Source organism: Euphorbia lathyris, chromosome 5 (genome assembly GCF_963576675.1).
Source record: "Euphorbia lathyris chromosome 5, ddEupLath1.1, whole genome shotgun sequence".
NCBI lineage: Eukaryota > Viridiplantae > Streptophyta > Magnoliopsida > Malpighiales > Euphorbiaceae > Euphorbia > Euphorbia lathyris.
Genome location: NC_088914.1, coordinates 79094117 through 79117960, shown reverse-complemented (window position 1 = coordinate 79117960; position 23844 = coordinate 79094117). Strand labels below are relative to the sequence as shown.

The following is a 23844-nucleotide window of genomic DNA, read 5'->3' as shown; positions in this document are numbered from 1 at the left end:
CCGTTGACGGCCTCAAAATAAAACATTCAAAGAGTTAATGATATTCTAAGAAATTTTAATTCTTGAAATTTTTCGTTTTGAAGTCATTTAAATGTTGTTTGCTTAGGAGAGAGAGTTAAATTTTAGAGAGAGAAGGCTCCAAAAAAATGTGATTTTGGAAAATAAAAAATGTGGTTTCCTTGTAAATGTCGTTCTGAACAACTTTAATTCTTGGATATTTTCATTTTGAGGTTGTTAACGGTTATTTTGATGAGTTAGTTAAAGTTGAGTGACCACCGATGTAAAAAAATATAAAGTTCAGTGATCATACCGTTAAGAATTGAAGTTTCACAATGTTAAAATTTGTAAAATTTAATGGCCATGAGTGTAATTTACCCAACTAATTAGTGTAGACGGATGTATTTTATCTCATAAAAGTATTTAGAGGGTTATAATAGACTAACATTAGTATGTACGTTTTCGTCATAAAAAAAAATTAAAAAATAAAAACATTAGTAAAAAAATTTCCGATGCCGGGAATCGAACCCGGGTCTCCTGGGTGAAAGCCAGATATCCTAACCGCTGGACGACATCGGAATTGTTGAAGTTATATCCATAAATAAACTACTATATAACGGCGATTCATCTTTTTCAGTTGAACTTCTTAACTTCTTATCCTATGTGGGCCTTTCTACGACACTGACAGCCCTAACGACTCCTTAATAAATTCATCATTATTAGGAGTACCATAAATAGAAAATTCACTTCTACATTTATTTATTTTTATCATTTTCATACTATTTTAAAGTTGGCTTAATACATTATTTGCTCATGAACTTGTCCAAAAAGTTTGATTGACCCCTGAATTTTTAAAGTGTCCCGATAGTCCCTTCAACTTACATAAAATGTTCAGTTAGCCCCCTAAACTTGCGTAAAATGTAATCAATTAATCATTCGGCCATAAAAAAAAAGTAAGTTAAATGCAGAAGATGCATTGCATGAGTATTAACAAAAGTAAAACGACTGAAATTGGGATATACAGTTCTTAGATTAGAGAAGACAAGTTGTATAGTTGATGAAGCAATAACTTCTTTTTTAATCTATTTTTGAATTAATGTAATAACATTTTAAGATGCGTGGAATACATATTCCGTATTTAACTTACTGTTTTTGCGATCGAATGTTCAATTGATTACATTTTATGCAAGTTTAGGAGGCTAACTGAACATTTTATGCAAGTTGATGAGACTATCGGGATACTTTAAATGTTCAAAATGTAGTTCAGGAGACAAAATGATGTATTAAGCCTTTAAAATTTAAGCAAATGAAAATAATAATGACAAAAATATTCAAGGGTGATTTTTCTTTATGGTTTTCTTTTTAAAAAGATGAATTTCAGGATTCACTTTCTCTTGTGATTTATTGGTGCTAAATTATTACTTTTTGTGTTTTTATATAAAAAAAAAGTTTTAAAAATTGGTACACAGTTTCCATAGAATTTTTAGAGTTTTCTTTTCAATGCGACCCCTTTACACTTGTGATTTCAGTGATGTACTAACTAAATTATACTCGTTTGATCAATGTTGATTATTGAGAAATAAGTTTCATAATAGAAAGAAAACTAAAATTTCATATTGACCAATATAATTCATTATGCATTTTTAAAACTTAGCAATTAATGAAAGAAAAAGAAAAGTGAAAAATAATAGTAAGAACATAATGTTAGATGATGAACTAAGGAAGGAGCATCAATGAAAGAGAAGAGATGATGATTCGGTTATATTGTAAGCATCAAATCTTGAAAAAGAAATATCAAATTTATTCTTCAAAGTTTTAATCATAAATGCATAGCTGCATTCTACTTACCAATTTATTGTCACCTTCGTTCAATTTTACACTAAAATTACTTTATATTCTCACTTTAGGAATTAAATTTGTCCTCTATTTTCATTTCAATGGTTTAATGATGTTTTATGTGGCAAGAGTTAATGTAAAGACTCGGTCAGAGTGAGTGGTATTGGGATAGAAAACCTGAGCAATGAGCAGTTCTAAGAGATGTGGGGATAGGAATGAACGGAATCAAACATCGGAAATATAGAGAGAGTGACAGTGGCTTATTAGTAAGATGAGAATCCAATACATGCAGACGCGTTTTAAAGCCGTGAGGTGCAAGATGCTGGATTTGGGAGGCTCACAGAATGAGCATTGGATAAAATGGGACAAAGTCTACACGGTATTTGATGAGGCTATTACAATTGGTATTAGAGTTGGCTTCCGTGTGCCATGTGTTAGTTAGGTGAACAATTTAGCTCAGTAAGGTGTAAAATGATATTGAAAAAAAAAGGCTCAAAAAAAGTGTAGTTAGATTTTATACTGTGCATAAAAATATATATACGCATGTGTTAAATTGCCCTCCAATAGAGTTGTCCTGTATTCGCCATTGTGATAGTCTTATTGTGGATTTTAATACATGTAGATGCATTTTGAGGTCGTGAGGCTCAAAGAACAAGACTTGGACGAAAGCGGACAATATCTATATGGTATTGGATTATGGTATTGCTTTCTGTGTATAACGTGTTGATTCAGGAACGAAATAGGCGAAAATTACATAAATGGTGACTAAATTATATTAGCAAGATGAATTTCTAATCCATGTAAACGCATTTTAAAGCAGCGAAGATCAAGGAATAGTACTTGGACGAAAGTGGATTAGATCAAGTTGTTACAATTGCTATCAGAGTCAACTTTCCATATACAATGTCTTGATTAGGGGCGTGTACAAGAGGACCTGAAGGGCTAGGCCCCTCCGGCCACCGGAACCACCATGATTAGGGGTGGTTCTTGCCTAATGTCTCCAAGAAATATTGATATGGTGCTGAATTAGCACCCCAAAATTGGCTCGGCCTGTTAAGATCTTCCTAAATCGAAATTTCTAAATTTTTCTTATACAAGCACATATATAAAACCGGTCCCCAAATAGACCAATCATGTATTCGCCATCGGTCTTGATGATACGTTACATAAAATCTATATAACTAGAGCTAAACCTATAAAATGTGTCTAACCAATTACTAAAAAAAACATATGAAGAAAATGAGACATTGAGTAGAAAAGAAATAATTAGGGCATAGACAAAGAAAAGAAAAGGTAGTTAGAAAATGGTTGTCATTTTGCAGAAAAAGAAAGAAAAGCATCTAAAACTCACACACAAACAACCATTTCAGAACCATCCCAAAAAGAATCCTTATCTTCTTTTATTTTTATTTTTATTTTTATTTTTTAATTCACATGTTACAAAACTAGATGCTTCTACTTCACTCGACACGTGTCAGTTTCCTATCGTTAAAGAATCTTTTTGCATCATCGAATCATAACTCTCTCTTCTCATTCACCAATCTAACTATTCTCTCTTTCAGATTCTCCCTTTTTTAATCTCTTAATTAGTGTTTTAATTTTTAATTAAAAGTACTTAGATTTAATTAATGGCGGTCAAAAGAATTAAATAATAAAAGCTATGTACTGATTTGAAAATTAAAAGTCCTTAGATGTCAAACATAAAATTATATGATATTTTTTTTGAATTATTCTTTTATCAAGATAATATTTGACTGAATTAATAAATCAAATTAAATTACATTATAATTAAATAATTCACATAATAATTTACCCTTTAAGTCAAATGAAATCTTATCATTGATCTTATTCATGTTTTTTTTAGATATAAGGACTTTATTTATTTTTAAAATAAAAGTTTCTTTTATTTTTTATTAAACGTATAAAGAGAGGTCCATAATAATCCAGAACCATAACCATCAAGTTGATTAAATAGTGAAAATGAAAGAATGAAAAAAAAAAAAAATTAAGGGTTCTTGCACATGACAAACATACCTTCTTTGTTGTTTTCCTTTTTTCTGCCATTATTCTTGGTAGGGCTCTTAAATTGAGATATAGGAGATTTTTGTTGCTCAAAATTATCTAAAATCTTGAAAAAATTAAAATGAAATTTAATTAAAAAATAGTTTAATAGAAATCATGTACAAAAGAGATGTGAGGTCCATTTGTTTCCGCTGTCCAGTTTGTTGTTAGCTGTTTGTATCTCCTATTTAGTATTGAAAAGTAAAAGGCAGCTCTGAAAAATGGAAACAAACAGCACGTGATATAATTTGGACTGAGCTTGAGAACCCTTCATCTGTTTGAAATAAGATGACAAATGATCAAAGAGGGGGAGGTAACCGGCGACCCTGCTTTGATACCTAAGTCAGTAGTGAGAAAAATTACTGAAAAATAGATGAGCTTAGATGAGCAAATGAAATGAATTGAGTACCTTTTTGTATATCGTATACCTAGTAAATGGTCACGTAGCCAGTCAATGGTGAGGTGAGGAAACAGTTATAACGGTTGTACCGTTGATTCCACCAATCACGGTGTTGGGTGCAGATAAGAATGTGCATCTTGTTAAGGCCTCATTTGATTAGTCAATAGGGCAATCACAGTTATAATCGAGGGAGAAGACATCTCATTGGTCCACATGTATTCATGATGAATAGTATGATATTAGATGTCCTCATCTGAAGCTTTCAGACCAAAGTGCTTTAAGGCTTCATTGTATGGAATGACCTGAAGTATGATCTATTGATATGTTGAGTGACATGTAACCGAAGGCAACGTTTGGTTGAAGATGACTTTCATGTTTTGATAGAAATTAACTTATGTTTTAGTGTGGGAATTTTCTGTTTTTTTTATAGTGAGATACATCTCAGTTAGTGAAATCGTCGCATAAATTCATTAATTACTGACAGGCCACATAATCATTGAAGCATGACTCGTTTCTCTACTTTTATAGCCAACTCTTTGTATTCTTAATATGTATTAATTTCTTTTGTTCTATTTCTCGCCAAACGATGCCATTATTACCATCGTTTAGACCTTTGGGTTACTGTGAAATAGGGTGTAATGATTATAAACTTTTTTTATTAATTACGTTGTCTCATCGTCTTTTTCAGACGCCTGTACCATTGATTCCGCCAATCACGACGTTGGGTGCTGATAAGATTAGTGATGAGGACATCCTTTCAAAATATCCAAGTCCGAACGACGAAGTGTGATACGTCCTAAATTTATGTATTTACGCATGCATATTCAGGTTTATATTAATGTATTTAGCTTAGTTTAGGATATGTTTTGGAAAGATTTTACTTGTTTGTTCATGATTTGTACAGAGATAGGTCTGAAGCAGATAAAAACTCAACATGAAAGAATATCAGCAAGAAACGAGCCGAAGACAGAAGAAATGAGCCAGAATTAGGGCAAAAACATATGTCACGTTCGTGACCTACTTGTCTCGAACGTGACATGCCCGAAATCGACCATTGACAGAAGAACATCTGTCGCGATCGTGAGCCATGTCGCGATCGTGACAGACAATCTTGCCAATTTTGCATGACAAAGCAAAGTCACGAACGTGACACTCCTGTCTCGTTCGTGTCCGACATTTTTACTGCAAAAAGACATGATTCTTTAGTACAAAGCATCTCCTTCAACCTGAATCATCATTCTTCTTCACCACGGGTTGTGACTCTCCATAACAACAGTTGAAGAGTTATCATCTTGAAAATGCACAATCCTTCATCCACTATAAGAAGGACGCTCCTCTCTCCGTAACTTATTTTAAAAAAAAAAACTTCTCACGTATCTATTTCAATTAAAAGAAAACAAATCAATACATTTAATATTTCTCTTAATATGCTTATCACAACAACTATGACTAACAATTACAACATAAATTGAAAAAATAACAGTGAACATCAATAATAATATATTTTTAGAAGCTTCATTAAAAATATTATTTCAAAAACTAGTTTCTTTATTTTATTACCTCTGAAACTATATAAAAAATTAAATTTATTATCAACAAAAATATTATAAAAATAAATACAAATATGTTTTATTATTATTGTAGGTTGAATTGAAAAAAAGAACTACAAATCATTCAACTATAATTAACGGTTGAAATAAAATAAAATTCCTTTTTTTCTTTAATTGAGTCAGATAAAAATAATATCATTATTCACAAAATAAAATATTTTTAATTAAGGACCGTTTGTTTCACAGACTCTTCTGTTTATTGTTCCTGTTATCTGTTTGGTATTTTTATTAGCTGTTTGTTGTTTGCTGTTACTGATAGGTAGCAGATATTAATTGATTTTTCTGTAAAAAGCAGTTGTTTCGAATTTTTACCAAACGTTTTTTTTTATCTTCCGTTTTAGATTTAAAATGCAAAAAGTAGTTCCGAAAATTGATACGAACGGACACTAAGGGGCCGTTTGTTTTACCTATTGTTTGCTGTTGTTTTTGCTGTTTACTGTTACGGTTTGCTATTTACTGTTGCCGTTTGCTGTTGGAAAAAACTGCTTTTCCAAAAAGCAGAGATTCTCAGTTTTTATAAAAATGTGCTTTTCAGGTGTGAAAGGCAAACAGAAGATCGCTAACCAAACACCTAATGCTGTTTTTCAGATTTAAAAGGCAAACAAGAGGTCATTATCCAAACATCTAAAACTCTCATTTTCGAAATGAAAAGACAAACAGAAACATGAAAATGAGCAGCGAATTGCACCCTAAATCTAAACTATGATTGCAAGATGCTTGAATGGCATATGGTAGGATTTTGAACAAATTCCCATTTGAAGACAGCCAATGGTTTTGTAATTCATTCATTCACACAATCAATCTCCCTTTTAATATTTGATTGGGAAGTACATTTTGGGAATTCCTATTTAAACACTTTTCTTCAAATATCTGATTATTTTCCACTTCAGAAGGTTGCTTTTTTATATAATATTATATCCTATCATTCTTCCAATTTTGACACCTGTAACTTTAGATAAGCATAATATGATCAATCTGACTCAATTTGTTTTCTATTAGATTCTAAAAGTTTATATCAAAAATCTTTTATATTCGTATAAATTCGAAAAATAAAAATGTACTAGTTATATAAATAATTGATGTCTACAAAAATGGCAGTCTACGAAAAGGGTATCCTACAAGAAACAAGATAATCAAAGATTGGAAATTGCATTCCAATATCTAAGTAGAACAACAGAAGATTAATGTTACAGTTCGATTTCGGACGAGTTGATTTTAATACTAAATCAATAAAGAATTTTTTTATAGTTAATTAGAAGGAGTTAATTTCAGATTTTACTGACTAAATCGTATGAAAACATAAATTCTCCATTGTTGAAGGTTGAAACCTTAACAAAAACTTCACAAAAAAGATAATATTTTTTTATATAACACTCATAATAAAATGTAAAAGACATAATTGTCCTAGTTAGGGTTACAACAATTAAAGAGTGATAATGGTAGAATAAGAATGAAATGCCAAAATGACAATTTAGGAAATTAAAAACAAAGGACAAACAATAAAGTTAGAGTGGCACAGTTGTAAATAAGAGAAGTCATAAATTGTGGCATCCTTGGTCCTCTTATACTTTCGTCGCTAAAATTCAATTCATTGTCGTTGAAACTGGGTGCTACATGGCGCATGGAAGGGGCCACACGGCGTGTGACATCCATCTCATGCCGCTCCTTCGCGGCAAAAGGAGCTTCACACGGCGTGTGGGGGCAGTTTTGGCCTCCTCCATCACATGCTCGTCGTGCTTCGTGTTTCACCCAATTCCCTTTATCACGATTTGAACCCTTAAAGGAGATGACTAGGGGCTATAAATGAGCCGAGTCGCTCATGAGCAGATCGAGGTCGGCGCGATAAAAGCTTGGCTCGGCTCGATTTGTAAATGAGTCGCTCGTGAGCATGATTTACTAGCTCGGTTCATAAACGATCCGAACTTGAGCAGGTCAAAACTCGGCTCGAAAGCTCGCGAGCAGGCTTGATTATAGGCTCGTGAAGAAGCTCGATAAAAGCTCGTGAATAATACAAATTATATTTACATACAATAAAAATGATAATTTAAATATAATAAAAATTATAATTTAAGGCCCATATAGAATTAATTAGAAATCTATGGCCTTAAAATAGTAAGCTCGTGAAAGCTTGCTTCAACCGCGATTCGATTATCGCGATGTCCTGTTGAACAAACTATTGAACTATTCCTATCTCCATACCTACCACCTTCTCTAGCCTCCTTTAGCTCTATCCTCATTACCTTTATATGTGTTGCATGCTCCGCCCTGAGGATATTTATGGATTCTTGAACAAATCTAATGTTGCATATTAATTGCTTCATTAGGCTATAAACCTAAGTTACTCATGGTCAACAAGCGTCTATCGTTTGATTTAAGCTTTTAGAGATGAGTAATGACAACAAAGGATTATTGCTTGAATCAACGAGACTGTGATTAGGTATTGCCGAAGTTCCTAGAGCATCATCAACTTGTTGAATAATCAGTTGCACCACAATACTGAGTATATTAGTCATCTTTACAAAGACCGTCCATGTTCACCGCACCAAATGATGTCTTCAATAATGAACACACTTTCGGGTCACGTCTTCTGATCACCTAAACCAATAACAATTAGTCAGGGAGGGACCGGATTCTGGTGTCCCCTTTCCGATACTTAAGTTAATAAAGTACTTGAGAGTACAAAATAAAGCAAGTGATAGTAGATTGTAAATGATTATGATATACCTGATGTTTAAATTCCAAAGCTATTTTTATGCAATTATGTACCTGTTTCGCCTTTTTTTGGAATGGATTGCGAGCGTGCCAATAATTTTACGAAAAAATTATAAAAGTGTGAAATCTGAAATCTGACTTTTAATCAAAGATTGTGAAAAGCTTAAAGGACGAAAAAGCTTAAAGGTTCTAAATTAAAACCGTAAAGAAGATTGGCTTAATTAATATGAACGAGATGAGATTGAGAATAAACGCTTGAAAGGTTAAAATTGAGATTGAAATGGAATGATTACAAATATAAGAATTGAATTTGTAGAACTAAGGATAAAAAAAGAAAGATTCTAAGGATAGAAAATTGAAAGAAATTGGCAATTTAAGTCTGATTGTTGTTAAGACTTTTTCTGAGATTATTGAGAGACTTTTTCTGTTGCAAAAATATGTATTTATGCTGTAAAAATTATGTAGGCAACTCACCTGTAAGAAAATTCCATATTTGTGCAAGGAATTTCTAAGTTTCAGCAAGAAAGTTCTGTAACTGTTTTTCTCCACTAACTATTTTCTGCTGTAAAAATATGCAGGAAACTGCTCATCAAAAAGTTACATGTTTGAGCAAGAAAGCTCCACGTTTCAAAAAATAAGTTTTATAACTGTAAAACAAGGTTGTTCCCAACTGCTCTCTCCCACTAACCCATGTTTCAACTCCACTATCTCCCCCACCATCTCCTATGCCAACTTCCATGCAAATGCTGCTACATATTTGAGTATTTGATTGACAATTGTACATTTCAGCAAGAACTTTTGATAAATTATCAAATCATCCCAAAACTTCATATTTTACACAATTTTTGACGGAAAAAATAATTAATAAAATAATTACAAATCCAATCAGAATAATTGGTAAAATTATCCAATCGGCCTGAATCCCTCAACTTACATAATTTAGATCAAATTAAATAACTAATTATGAAATTGGTCCAAATTAAAATATGAGTGAAACAGTACCTGAAATGCTCATGTGCTTTACTTGTGTCAGCTTCTAATTGACTTTGATGATAAGTTGTATACATATCAGCTCGTAATTGGCTCCAAACTCTTTCCTTTTACATCATTTCGTAATACACGACTTGATATAAGAATTAGGAGTGTGCCTTTAGGATCTGAGATCATCATTAGTCCACGTATCCTTTCAGTCAGCTTCCTGAAGAAGCTTTCATACGAGCTGACTTTCGCAACCTCTCTTGTTATGAGCTTTTATTATCAGATCCATATGTTAGATTTGGCTGGATCTTTTGCCGATCTCATTCATTTTATGCTATATTTAGTTTTTACTAATCTCATTTTACATAACCTAACCCTTAACTTAAATTCGAAATTCTAAATATTGAACTTATTCTTCCTTAATTTTGGAAAATTTAGTAACATAACAATTTAGAAATAAAAGGAAAATAAAATAAAAAACTAAACTTTCTTACCAAAGTGGCCAACAAAGTCAAAGAACATAGTGATTGACTTCTAATTGGCTTATGTACTTTACATATGTACTTCTAATTGGCTTTGATAATAAGTTGTATACGTGTCAGCTCGTGATTGACTTCAGACTCTTTCCTTTTATATCATTCTGTAATACACAACTTGATACGGGGATTAAGAGAGTGCCTTTAGGATCCGTGACAACCACTAGTCCACGTGTCCTTTCAATCAGCTTCCTGAAGAAGCTTTCATATGAGCTGACTTTCGCAACCTCTTTTGTTATGAGCTTTTAAATCAGATCCATATGTTAGATTTGGCTGAGATTTGACTGGGATTTGCCCGAGCTCATTCGTAATTTAATTTTTACTAATCTCATTTTACATAATTTTTACTAATCTCATACTTATGTACTTTACATATGTCAATTTCTAATTGGCTTTGATAATAAGTTGTATACGTGTCAGCTCGTGATTGACTTCAGACTCTTTCCTTTTGTATCATTCCGTAATACACAACTTGATATGGGGATTAAGAGAGTGCCTTTGGGATCCGTGACAACCACTAGTCCACGTGTCCTTTCAATCAGCTTCCTGAAGAAGCTTTCATATGAGCTGACATTCGCAACCTCTTTTGTTATGAGTTTTAAATCAGATCCATATGTTAGATTTGGCTGAGATTTGGCTAGGATTTGCCCGAGCTCATTTGTAATTTAATTTTTACTAGTCTCATTTTACATAATTTTTACTAATCTCATGCTTATGTACTTTACATATGTTAACTTCTAATTGGCTTTGACAATAAGTTGTATACGTGTCAGCTCGTGATTGACTTTACACTCTTTCCTTTTATATCATTCCGTTATACACAACTTGATATGGGGATTAAGAGAGTGCCTTTGGGATCCGTGACAACCACTAGTCCACGTGTCATTTCAATCAACTTCCTAAAAAAGCTTTCATATGAGCTGACTTTCACAACCTCTTTTGCTATGAGCTTTTAAATCAGATCCATATGTTAGATCTGACTCTGATTTGACTGAGATTTCCCGAGCTCATTCGTAATTTAATTTTTACTAATCTCATTTTACATAATTAACTTAAATTCTGAATTCTAAATATTGAACTTATTCTTCCTTAATTTTGGAAAATTTAGTAACATAACAATTTAGAAATAAAAGGAAAAAAAAAAAAAAAAAACTTAAACTTTCTTACCAAAGTGACCAACAAAGTCAAAGAACATAGTGATTCCTTTACCACTGCGATACCTCAACCTTACCTACCGATAAGGAATCTTTCAAGACACACTATTTTTGCTTTTCTTTTTCCATTTTATTTATTTATTTATATTATTCTTATTGAAATTCCAAAACTAATAATAACCACAATTCGCCGCGTGTGTACGGTATCCGAAGATTCCAACCCCACTAAACGAGTTGACTCGCCGATTCCACTTCAATTTACCCTTTCACACTCTACCTAACTCACCGATTCCCCCGAGTTAACTCAGTTATGCGACGACCCGAAATGTGAGTAACCGAATCTTCGCGTCTCTGAATCTGAATTTATTTTCTTCATCTCTTTATCTATATATATCTAGATGGGTTCCCTTACTTTTCTTTCCCTTCAGCGTGTTCATCTGGGCTATGTCAGAAACCAGATAAAAACACAATCTTCAACTAGAAATTGAAAAAAAAGAGCAAATCAAAATGGAGCTGAGCTTGGATTTGAGCCTGGTTTATGTTCCTAAAACGATTAGTGAGTATCTTAGAGAGGTTTCCATGGTTAAAGATAGTAGCTTGAAATTGTCAAAACTTGATGATTATCTGAATAGATTAGAGGATGAGATGAGAAAGATTGATGCGTTTAAACGTGAGCTCCCTCTTTGCATGCTTCTGTTAAATGATGGTATGTTTCTTATTCTTTTCCTTTGATTCCGTTTATTTTGCTTAATTTAGGGGTTTTGGGAATTGGGTAATTGAATTTTTGGGTTTTGTTTTGTGGGTTTGAAGCTATTATGCGGTTGAAGGAAGAGGCAATGCAGTGTAATAAGGACTTAGAGGAGGAGATTGTATCGGAAAAGGGAAATTCCGGCGGAGATGGAGATGGAAAAGATGAAAAAGTGGGAAATGATATCAGTGATGATAAGAAGAACTGGATGAGCTCCGTTCAGCTATGGAATACTAACGAATTCAACTCCAATTCCAACAAACAAGACTCAAAATCAGAGACCAAACAGGTAATTTAAGTAATTGAATTGAATCTTTCTGCAATTTTGATTCTTTTGGGGGTTTTTAAAAAAGATGGGATTTTTGTGTTCAGAGAAGTGAAGAAGATGATGATAGATCGACTTGTGAGAATCCAATTCAATTGGGGAATAATTGCAGAAGCAAAGGAGGAGCATTTGTGCCGTTTAATAAATCGGTTTCAGGGTTTGAAGGGAGTGAAAGGGAGGAGAAAGAGGTTGTGTCTCAGGTCACCGGACTTTCTCTTAGGATTCCATTACCTGAATTGGGGGTTTCCTGCAATTTGATTCCAAAAACTAATGTTACTAATCAAATCAAGATTCAAAATACACCCCACCAACAGCAGCAGCAGCAGTACCGGTACCGGCAACCACCGGAGTCTCCTAACAAGAAACAGAGGCGGTGCTGGTCGCCGGAGCTTCACCGCCGTTTTGTTGATGCCCTTCAACAACTTGGTGGATCTCAAGGTAATCACCAAACTTATCATGTCTTATATGTGTTTGTCAGATATGGAGCGGACCTTGAACTATCAGCTCGAGCTTTTAGTTCAAAGGGTTACATGACATGCTATCTGAACCAGTTTGAAGTGGACCTTGAACTATAAGCTCGAGTTTTTAGTTCAAACGGTTCTATGACAGTGTTCTTTGTGTAACATTTTGATAGTTGTGCAGCTTCATTTAGTTTGTGAATTGGAACTAGGAATTGGGGGAAACTTCATCTCAAAAAGCTGCAATCTTTTTTCCTTAGTTATAGTCTATGTTGCACGGATACTCCTCTTTAGTAGCGTTCTGTGTTGGTGTCTGTATCAGTTTCCGTTTCTGTGTCAGTGCAACATAGGTTATAGTGGCCTAAAAAATGCCAATTAAGCCAATGAAGGTTGGCTTGTTTCGTGCCTGACTAATCTCGAACTGATTAAACATATCCATAAACCAAATTGAGCATCTTTTTATGTGATCTTCATGAAGTTCTGATTGGATTATTGTGTGTTTTCGCAGCGGCTACGCCTAAACAGATAAGAGAACTAATGCAAGTAGATGGCTTAACCAATGACGAAGTCAAGAGTCATTTGCAGGTACGTCTTTTGATCGATTAACCGTTCTTTTTTCGTGCTATGGAGGATTAATTGATGATGATAATAATCTGGTATGTGTTTTTTGTGAGCAGAAATACAGGCTACATATGCGTAAACATCCAACGTCTTCCGGACAAGCAAATGGGATATGGATGGGTCAAGAACAGCAATGCAAAGACCCATCGAAAACGAGCAATTTGCAGTATAATTCTCCGCAACACGGATGTGGATTAGGCAGAGGTACATCTAGTACTGGTGGTGATGCGGAGGGTGATGAAAAATCGGAGAGCCATAGTTGGAACAGAGCCGGAGAAGTCGATGTATAATGGTAAAATTTCAGCTGACTCACTCTCTGATATACTCATGAATTTTGCAGATTCAAATATACATGAGGATTCAGATTGTAAAGATAAGAAAGAATAATAATAATGGATTCAAGGTTGGAGTAGTAATTCTTAGTTTTTTCAACTAATTAAGATATACATTATCACATTAGAGTTGAATACATTTTTCGGTATCGAAAAGAACCGAACGGGCGGAATTAAATGTCTCTCCAAACTTGAGCTCCATATCTGATTTATGAGCTTAATTATGTACTGCATATTGTTGTAGGATGTGATATGATCATACATTTCTGATATTTATATAGAGTTGTTCTTGTTCTTGACATATGTATAAGTTTTCAGTGAATTATTTATGATTGAGCTTTGCATTACAGTGAATTGTGCTTAGTGTTGCTAATTGATCATTATATAGTAAATACCTATAATTTGGTTAACGACCGTTTGTTTTACCTACTGTTTGCTGTTGGAAAAAACTGTTTTTTCAAAAAGCTTTGATTTTCTGTTTTTAGAGTACTACTTTTTAGGGGTAGAAAGCAAACAGAAGGTTACTAATCAAACACTTAAAACTCTTCTTTTTGAAATAAAAAGGCAAACATAAACATGAAAATGAGTTACCTGACACCCTCTAAATACAGTCAAATAAACTTCTGAGAGATTCTTTCAGAAAAAAAAAAACTTCTGAAAGATCCTCTATAAAATCACTGTTTTTTCTTACTTGTATAGTTTTTTATTATTTAAAAAATAATACAATATATTATTAATTAAATTAATTCATTTTTAAAAACAATTGTTAAAATATTAAATATAATTTGATCAAGTGAAACTTGCTCTAAATTTGACGATAAATCTCTTTTTTTTTCCCCGAAGGAATATAAAACTCCCCCGAATGGTTTTAATAAGACTTAATATATTTTTAGTTTAATGTATTTGTCCCAAAAAAAAAACAACGGCTTCTTACACTTTCAAAGCGATTTATTTATTCTCCAAACTTGTTTAAATTGATTTATTAAATCTCTCAACCTTAAAAAGTGGTAGATTTATCTCTAAACTTACTTAGGTTGATCTATGAGTTCTTAAAGTACACTCGTGAATTTATCCAAAATCTTCTTTTATTCTATCACGTATATTAGAGAGTTACTATATCATTTTCAACGAATTCAAAAAGATAAATATAAGGTTTTGTATTATTTATTTATTTATTGATGAGTCTCATGGATTTATATATAACTTTGCTTTTAAGACATAGCTTGCACCGATAATGTCGTTTTGCATTTAAATCAACATGCAACATGATTTTCAATTTATTTAAAACAGCTAATTAGTATCTATCTCAAAAAAAAAAAAAAAAAAAGGATTTATTTCCTTATTTGGAAAGTCATCATTGAGGCATTAGACAACCTAAAATTGCCCTTCATATATAAACGAAGGGCCATTTTTATATCTTCAAGAGAAAGTTCTTAATTATATTCTTTCTTTTAGAATATATAAGTTGAAATATTCTTGAATATCACCAAACACGCATTAAAAAAATAAATAAAATGGAAGGATATGAATAAATAAAATGGAATAATAGTTTAAATTATCCATAGGGATGAGATGAGATGAGACTTTGAGCAACAAATTAATTAGGGGTTTGATTAGATTAGATGCAAAGACAAGACAATTAATTAGGAATCAATGACAACAAAAAAAGGTGTCAACTTCATGAATATAAGATAATATAACAAAACGGATATATGAATCTTGTTGAGAGGATATGGTAACCCCACTTCCAAGATTTTGCCTTTATCATTCAATGACTCTCAATTTCTAATACTTTCTCTTGGAATCTTTTCATTTTATTATATTGCCAAAAAATATATTAAACTAGTGGTTTTTTTTATTTATCATATTATACTTTTACTTGTGAAATTAGTTGGCCGTAAGCATTAAATTCAGTGAACAGAACGTTCATATGTGTTTGGAATAGTTTAATATGTTGAAATGAAAAATTACGGACTAAAGGGGTGTTTAGTTGCTCATTTTCATGCTTCTGTTTGTCTTTTCATTTCAAAAAGGAAAGCTTTAGATGTTTGGTTATAAAGCTCATGCTTGCCCTTTGACACTTGAAAAAGTAGCATTTTACAAAAGCAGAAAATATAAAAAACAACATTTTCAAACAACAAAGAGCAACAACAAAGAGTAGGTAAAACAAACAGGCCCTAAATGTATCAAAATCAAAATGATTAGAAAATGGTGTTTGGTTGCTTCTGTTTGTCTTTTCACTTTAAAAGAAAGAGTTTTAAGTGTTTGGTTAGAGAACTCATGATTGCCTATTACACATGAAAAAATAGCTTTTTACAAAAATAATGAATCTCTATTTTTGTAAAAGTAATTTTTTCCAACAGCAAATAGCAATCGATGGCGGGAAGTATTGAGTTGCTTTTACGAATATTGTATATGTATTGTTGAATAACTACTTTGCATCTTTTTCTAACTGTTTATGATTCTCTCTTACGTTATCCTTTAGCTTGTTGGGTTGGAGGAATATAAAAAAAAAACATTAATACGTGATTTCTTTTCTTGCGGGCATTATCAATGGCAGTTATTTTTGTTGGCTTTATGACACCATTTACAAACCAATAGGGCCTTCAAAACCGGCTTTAGTCATAATTCATACCACATGGCTAGCTACTCTTAACTCATTTTTAATCCCTCTTGTATTTCCTAGTATTACATTTTGTTTTTTTTGAAAGGTCTAGTATTACATTTTGTTATTACAAAAATAACTTCATTTGAGTTTGATACGTAGATTCTATTTGATTAGTCGGACATAATTAATTTAATTTGGGTTTTAATTACGTTATTTTATAATTAATTAAATAATTAATTGGATTATTTGAGAAAATGGAAGTTGGAAGTGGAAATGTAGCTTTATAGAGAGTGTTGGATAACCGGTAATTAGGGAATGTGCTACAGTGATTCGATCAACCTTTGAGTGTCCTCGCGTCTCCTGGTTATCGTCTTTGTGCGGGGAGCGGTTCCTGCGAATACTCCGACGATCAAGACAGTTAGATATCCAAGAAGACTTATCTAAGGAACTATTCGAAGAGAGATGGGGTTACCCGATAGTGTGGTTAAGAGTGAGCCGAAAGAGATCCCCCCCTCTTCTCCCTGTTGTGGGTATTTATAGATGGCTTCATGGGCCCTGCTTTTTGGGCCTAAATCATATTCCGGATCAAGTAGTCCCCCCGCGAACAGGTATGGCGAGTATTCCATGCGATCGGCGAACTTAGTGTCTTCAAATGATTTGGTAACTTTGCCGAAAATCGGAGTAGCGGATAGCTGACCGCTGTGATTCTGAAAAGACGCCTCAACTCCCGTGCCTTTTACTTTAGATGCCACTTGTTGTAACATTAAATGCAATATTGATTGCCCCCTGCACGCGCCGTCGGACGCATTGGGAATAGTGTTTTGTCGGCTACTTTATTTCTGGCTCCTTATAAATATGGGAGGGTTGATTTCTTTTTCCTTCCTTGCTTGCGATTTTTCTGGACTTCTCTTGCGCCTGGGGATTTCATCTTTGCGAAAGTGGGTTTGCCGAGCTGTGGAGCTCATCTGATCGTAAGTCGGAGGTTTTCGCCAGCGCAGTGCTTTTCTTTATCGTTCTTGGGGGAGCTAGTTTCTAGCAGAGTCTCGTTGTGCTTTTGTCGAAGGTCAGTTATACCTCGTTAATTTTGCTTGTTTTGTTTTTCTATTTTCTTTGGGGAGAGGGAGTATGTCGGAGGGTTCTTCTCGGGGAACCTTAAGACGTTTACCACCCGTAGCTCCGGGTGATTTTACTCTTTGTGACGCGTCGCGGACTCGGTCGTCGAAGAGGAAGAGGCGGATCGAATCAGAAGGGGAAAGCAGTTCCCCTGCTGTAAAAACGAAGAAGAAGATAGTGGTCGTGGTTAGGGCTGTCCCGAGTGCGGAGAGACCTATGGGTGGCATTCGCCCCGGGGGTCTCAGAGATAAGGTTACCAAGTTTAGGCATCGGTTCTTTCTTGTTCGGAAATTGGATGGGGATTTCCCATTTCGAGTGGAATGGAATGGTGATCCTGTGGATTCTGGTCGATGGTTGAGGCCGCGGGCGATGTTGGAATCGGAGAGTCAGTTGGTGAAATATCTGAAGAATTTGCCGTCTGGGAAAGATCAGCAGCAGGACATGGACGAACTCATCAGGAATTTCCTTGCTTCGGGTTACTATATCTGGAATCAGTGGTGGATGGCCCAGCTGCGGGGATGGGTGGTATCCGACTTTGAAAAGTGGAAAAAAGGATACAACTTCTCCGCCGGCGAGCTTGCGGAATTGGAAGCTATAACCGTGAATATTGCTGTAGTAGGTGAGGAGCGTGAGTGAGGGGTCTGGTTATGAATGTGATTTTCCTTCTTTGTTTGAAATTGTGTGCAGTCTTTGATCGTTTTGGTGTATGTGCATGTGTTGGGGATCCTCGGGTGAGCATGGACTTTGATCGCGATGAATTTGGTGTTGGCATCGAGAACACTGAGGAAGCTTTCGCTGGTGCTTCGGCCTCTCTGGCCTCATTCTCATCCCTTGAGGATGCGAACCAACTGATTCGGAGTATGGGTAGGGTGCTTTCCGTGGTTGACGACGGGAATGTGGCGGCGGATGTCCTTGAGGGGCTTCCTGCGAAAGACAATGAGCTGGTCAAGGCCGGGGAGCAGCTCGAGATTGTCCCTGATGATGTCCTGATGGATGAGGGCCAGATTGAGGCTGCGCTGTCTGGTAAGCGAAAAGCGAGCAAGGGCAAAGGAGTACTGGAAAGCGAACAGGGAGGGTCGGCTGCTCCCGAGGGTGTTGGAGGCGCTAGCGAGAGTTCAAAATGAACACGTTCCGAGGCTGAATTGCTGGAAGACCTGGTCGACAGGGTGGGCGACCATCCTGAGATGGTGAAGAGGATGGACACGAAACTGGCAAAGTACCGTGAGTTCATTATGGGTTTGTTGGTACATTCAGATATGACGACGTCGGACTTATCCCGGGCAATGGCACGGGTCGCCAGGATCCCAGGGGAGCTGTTTCGGATGGATGGTGCTTCGAAGCTTAATATGGGTTTGGCGAACTTGTCGGCCCTTGGTGTGGTAAGTTTTGCTCAATATATTGATTGCTTTACTCCAGGCTAGTCCCATTAAATTGTTTTATTTATAGGCTATTGCTGATGCGAACATGGTGTTCGATATGTGTGTGAATGACGAAAAATTATTTCGGGAGATGGAGCAGGGTTTGCGTAGTGCCATGGCTGAGCTGGAGGTGGAGAAGGCGAACTCGGCCAGTGCCAATGAGCTTCTCAAGCGTCGCGATGTGCAGATTGCCAGTTTGTCCGGCCAACTGGCGGATGAAAAGAAGAAGAATGTTGAGCTGCTACAGGGGTTGTCTCGCGATGCAGAAAAGTTGTGGCGTCGTAGATTTCTGCTGAGGTTGGCCGTGCCTTGGACTCATCGGTTGAAATCAAGTTTGTCGAACAAGACCCTGCAACTTGCTAAAGTGGTTGAAGAGAAAGGAAATGCTCAGGTGGAGAACGAGAGGCTCCGTCGGGAACTTGAGGTGGCGCGGAAAGAGGCAGCTGATCTGCGCTTTTGCCAAGCAGCGCGAGGAGAAACTCGTAAAGATGGACCGGATGATGCTGATCGCTGCCGTGTATGGTGCTGGATATGAGGTCCCTCCCGAGGTGATCTTTTCACCCGATGTTTTCGACAAGGAGGCCCAGGACAAAGAAGTTGAATTTTGCGGGCGTTTCAAGAAGAAGAAATGAACCAAGATAGTCTATCCCCTTTTCTCTTTTGTAATGATGTGTTCGTACTCTATTGGATTTTTGGAAGATCTTATCTAAATTTTATCATTACATTTCTGTCTTTGATTGGATGTTTACTTTTATTGAACTGTCTTTCATATCTTGTCCTCATTGGCTATAAATGGGAGCCGATTTTTGCATTGAATCTGGGTGCCTCTTTTTGCTAACATTTCCTCTGTGTTTTTTGCGAATTTTTTTTTGCTTCCCTTATGTCTCTTCGGGATATTGTAGACCCTGCTAGGGTGCTTGAAGTATAGAAGGCGATATCGGCGATGCCGCACCCTTATGTGTATTGTCAGCCGAATGACGATCATGATCTCAAGCGAAAGGTTCGATACGCTTCCCCGGTGTGGATGAGGCAGGGTTCAAGCTCTCAAAAAAGAACTGGGGAGAGTGAGAATTCTGTGCCTTATACTGGGTCGATGATGGATTCCTGCGAAGTGGCTGTAAGTGCGTTTTCCTCGACTGAGAATAAAATTTGGTCGCACGAAGGTATCGGCTATCTCCATCCTGATGAGACCGTTGCTCCTATACAGAATCCTCATACTTCATGGATTAAGAGGCTTCTAGTCGATGAGCTGGAGAGAGTGATGAACTTGCCTCATGAGATGGAGTATCAATGAGTGGGGCGCCATGCTTCTCCGACGCATCCATATGGTCCGACGTTTGTCGACCCTTTGAAGCCTCGAAGCGTGGTCTTTCTTGAGTTTGCTAAGCAAGGTAGCCTTGGTCCCGTTTCGGCCAATCCGAATCATCGTGTGACCCACGTAGGCAAGGCATGTTTGTACCATAGGCAGAATGGTCATAATACTGATGGATGATGAGGCCATCCCTAACCCTGAATGCGTCAACGCCTTGCCTTAGTGGGAGTTATATTCTTGTTAGGTTTTTATTTGTATTGCAATAGATGTATGAGTTGTGGATCTGTGTTTAATGGAATTTTGGGATGCTGTTTGTGTTGATCTTCAGCGTTTATTTTCTTGATATGTGGTTATAACACTGATGTGCTTATGTAGCTTGATATTTAGCCAACTCGTAGTAGCATAGATTGCGTGCGAGGACCCTATTGAAGGAAAATTAGGCTAAGGTATAGCAGCGGAAATATAAAATTTTAGCCTACTTCCTTTTAACCATAGGATCCGTTAATCGTTATTTCATATAAAGAAGGATAAGAAGAAATACCTTTTGAAGAACAATCTACCGTTGTTAAAGAAGCGCCCACAATTCTTCTCCGAGTTCCCAAGCACGAAGTATAACACGGTGAGGTTAAGTTAGAATCAACCGTATGAGATGCAACCAAAATAGATTGCCTCTAATTAACCAACACAAGATCAAAGAAAAAGGGAGATAGATGAAATTAATCGATCGATGGAAGCCGTATGAATTCTTGTCCACGAACTAGGGGAGTCGAATTCTCTTTCTCTCTCTTACTTGTAATTTCGAAAATCACAAAGGGGGTAGTATATGGCTTAGTCGAAATTCATGCATAGAGGGGTATATATAATCACTTGTATCTAAACCCTAGTTAGATAGGAATAGGTTACTTAATAGGAATTCAATTCAGAAAAGGATTCCCAATTATTATCTCATTATATATCTAATATATCTAGGATAATAATAAATAACCTAATTGGATAATAATAGGAGTATATTAATCTAATTAAAACTCCTAACTTAATTAGTTATACCTATTAATACTAATGAGATGAACAAGTGACAAGGATGAATCTACCCATCCTGTTATCTCAAATCGGATCCCCAATCCTAATGAACGACGTTTCACCGGATTTATGTAACTGTCCAGATATCTATATATATGAAGCTTGTGAGATCAGCTTTCTGTCGGACAAAAGACATTGTTACATACAAGTCTCAACAGTGATATATCAATCCTAAACATATCACTTGACTTGGGGTGGTTTTAAGTTTATTAGTTTATTATAAAATTTTGTCTCACTTCATGCTTGTATGAACACTTTATAATCACTTTAAACAAACTTACGGATTTCCTTTTATTAGACTTTATTTAGTGCTTAAAAGGGATTGCCTTTATATAGTTATAAAACATATATCTCATTAAAACAAATGATATAAAGAACAATTCATTTACATTAAGTTTGTATCCTGCAACAATTGTCTATAGGACACTAAACCCCAACACCTATCGGGTAGCTCATGCCTTTGGGCAATTAGTAATAACATGGGGTTGATTACGTGATTGCTACGAGGCGTTCGAGAAGCCTTGTTTGTTAGCGAGGACCCTAGCGGGTAGCTCGTGTTTCGGGCAATCGGTAATAATATGGGGTTGATTACGTGATTGCTAAGAGGCGTTCGAGGTGCTCGAGAAGCCTTATTTGTTAGCGAGGACCCTATCGGGTAGCTCGTGTTTCAGTCAATCGGTAATAACATGGGGTTGATTACGTGATTGCTAAGAGGCGTTCGAGGTGCTCAAGAAGCCTTTGTTTCTGCGCGAGGACCCTATCGGGTAGCTCGTGTTTCGGGCAATCGGTAATAACATGGGGTTGATTACGTGATTGCTAAGAGGCGTTCGAGGTGCTCGAGAAGTCTTTGTTTGTTAGCGAGGACCCTATCGGGTAGCTCGTGTTTCGGTCAATCGGTAATAACATGGGGTTGATTACGTGATTGCTAAGAGGCGTTCGAGGTGCTCGAGAAGCCTTTGTTTGTTAGCGAGGACCCTATTGGGTAGCTCGTGTTTCGGTCAATCAGTAATAACATTGGGTTGATTACGTGATTGCTAAGAGGCGTTCGAGGTGATCGAAAAGCCTTGAGAAATGCTTGGAGAAAAAATATCTGACTTGAATTATCATTTGATGAGTTACATGCGCTATTGATAGTATTTTTTCAATGTTTGGATGTTCCAACTATTATCGAAAACCATTCCGTCTAATGAGGCGATTCTGTAGGCCCCATTATAGAGAACCGTATCGATCTTGTATGTCCCTTCCCATGTCTGTCTGAGCTTGCCTTTGGCGAGCGGGGATTGAGCGGCGGCTGCATCTCGGAGCACCAGGTCCCCAACTTGGAATGTGCGGGGTCGGACCCGTCTATTGTGGTATTGAGCTAAGCTTTGTTTATGGGCCGTGATGTGGAGTAAGGCATTTAGGCGCTCTTCCTCCAGTCGTTCGCCGGCTTCGGTGAGTTCCGCATTGTTATTAGCTTCCTCGAAAGTGATCTGTCGAGGAGAACGAAGGACGACCTCAGATAGCGCCATTGCTTCTGCCCCATAGGTTAGGAAGAAAGGAGTGGGTCCGGTGAAGGAGTGTGGGGTTGTGCGATATGACAACACCGCTGGGATGTGGTCAGGCCATGCTTGTCCCTAGTAAAAAAGGCATGCTTTTATTCCTCGCAGGATTGTTCGGTTGCTTACTTCAGTGAGTCTGTTGCTTTGAGGATGCGCCACCGAGGTGTAACGACCTTTGATACCCCATTCTGCGCAGAACTCGCGGTATTGATTGCAGTCAAATTGTCGCCTGTTATTTGTGATGAAAGAATGAGGGACTCCGAATCGGTATATTATTGCTCGTTTGAGAAAGCTGATGACGTTGTCGGCGGTTATCTTGGCGATAGCTTCTGCCTCGATCCATTTTGTGAAGTGATCGACTACTACCACTACGAAACGCTTATGTGCTAAGGCTATCGAAAAAGGGCCGAGCAGATCAACACCCCATACGGCGAAAGGCCAAGGTGTGACGATGCTTTTGATCAAAGCCGCCGGCGCATGGTGAATATTTGCGTGTACTTGACATGCCTGGCAGTTACGAACTAGTCGCATTGCGTCGGAGTCCATGGTTTGCCAATAAAGTCCCTGTAGGCGGGCTTTCTTCGCAATTGACCGAGCACCCTAATGTGAGCTACATACGCCCTGATGTATCTCCTTTAGACAGTGATCCCCTTCTTCCTCAGATATGCAATGTAACCAAGGGTGTCCGGATGATTTTCGATAAAGGAGGCCATCATGCATAGCGTATCGCCAGGATCACCGAACTACGAGAGATGCCTGCGTCCTATCTTCTAGCAGGGTTCCGTCTTCTAAGTACCTGATTATCTGACTTCTCCAGCCGTTCTCCGCTGCATCTGCCATGTCGATCTGTAAAGAGCACTGTGCTCGGATGGCCGGAGCCTCAGCGGTTTCAATAAGGGTTTGCGGGTCACTAGACTGCTCACCAGCTGCGAGAGCGGCAATGGCATCTGCCTCTTCATTTTCTTCTCGCGGTACGAGCGTAAGAGTGAAAGTGACTCCCTTGC

The 23844-nt window shown here is 36.6% G+C and overlaps 1 protein-coding gene and 1 non-coding gene across 2 annotated transcripts; one reads left to right on the top strand and one right to left on the bottom strand.

Moving 5' to 3' along the window:
• Nucleotides 1–504: 504 nt before the first annotated feature.
• TRNAE-UUC (transfer RNA glutamic acid (anticodon UUC)) lies at nt 505–576 on the bottom strand. Its single transcript has one exon. It is a non-coding gene; the product is annotated as a tRNA-Glu (tRNA).
• An 11108-nt stretch (nt 577–11684) lies between these two features.
• On the top strand, nt 11685–14069 carry LOC136230856 (transcription factor HHO5). Its single transcript, XM_066020054.1, has 5 exons — nt 11685–11990; nt 12095–12321; nt 12405–12795; nt 13324–13400; nt 13493–14069. The coding sequence occupies exons 1-5, from the start codon at nt 11792–11794 to the stop codon at nt 13724–13726; spliced, it is 1128 nt and encodes a 375-aa protein (XP_065876126.1). The 5' UTR covers nt 11685–11791; the 3' UTR covers nt 13727–14069.
• Nucleotides 14070–23844: the final 9775 nt, after the last annotated feature.

Coding starts and splice junctions, on each gene's coding strand:
- LOC136230856 (XM_066020054.1), top strand. CDS start 11,792: ATGGAGCTGAGCTTGGATTTGAGCCTGGTTTATGTTCCTAAAACGATT. Junction 12,322..12,404: donor CAAAATCAGAGACCAAACAG/GTAATTTAAGTA, acceptor TTTTGTGTTCAG/AGAAGTGAAGAAGATGATGA. Junction 13,401..13,492: donor AAGTCAAGAGTCATTTGCAG/GTACGTCTTTTG, acceptor TTTTGTGAGCAG/AAATACAGGCTACATATGCG.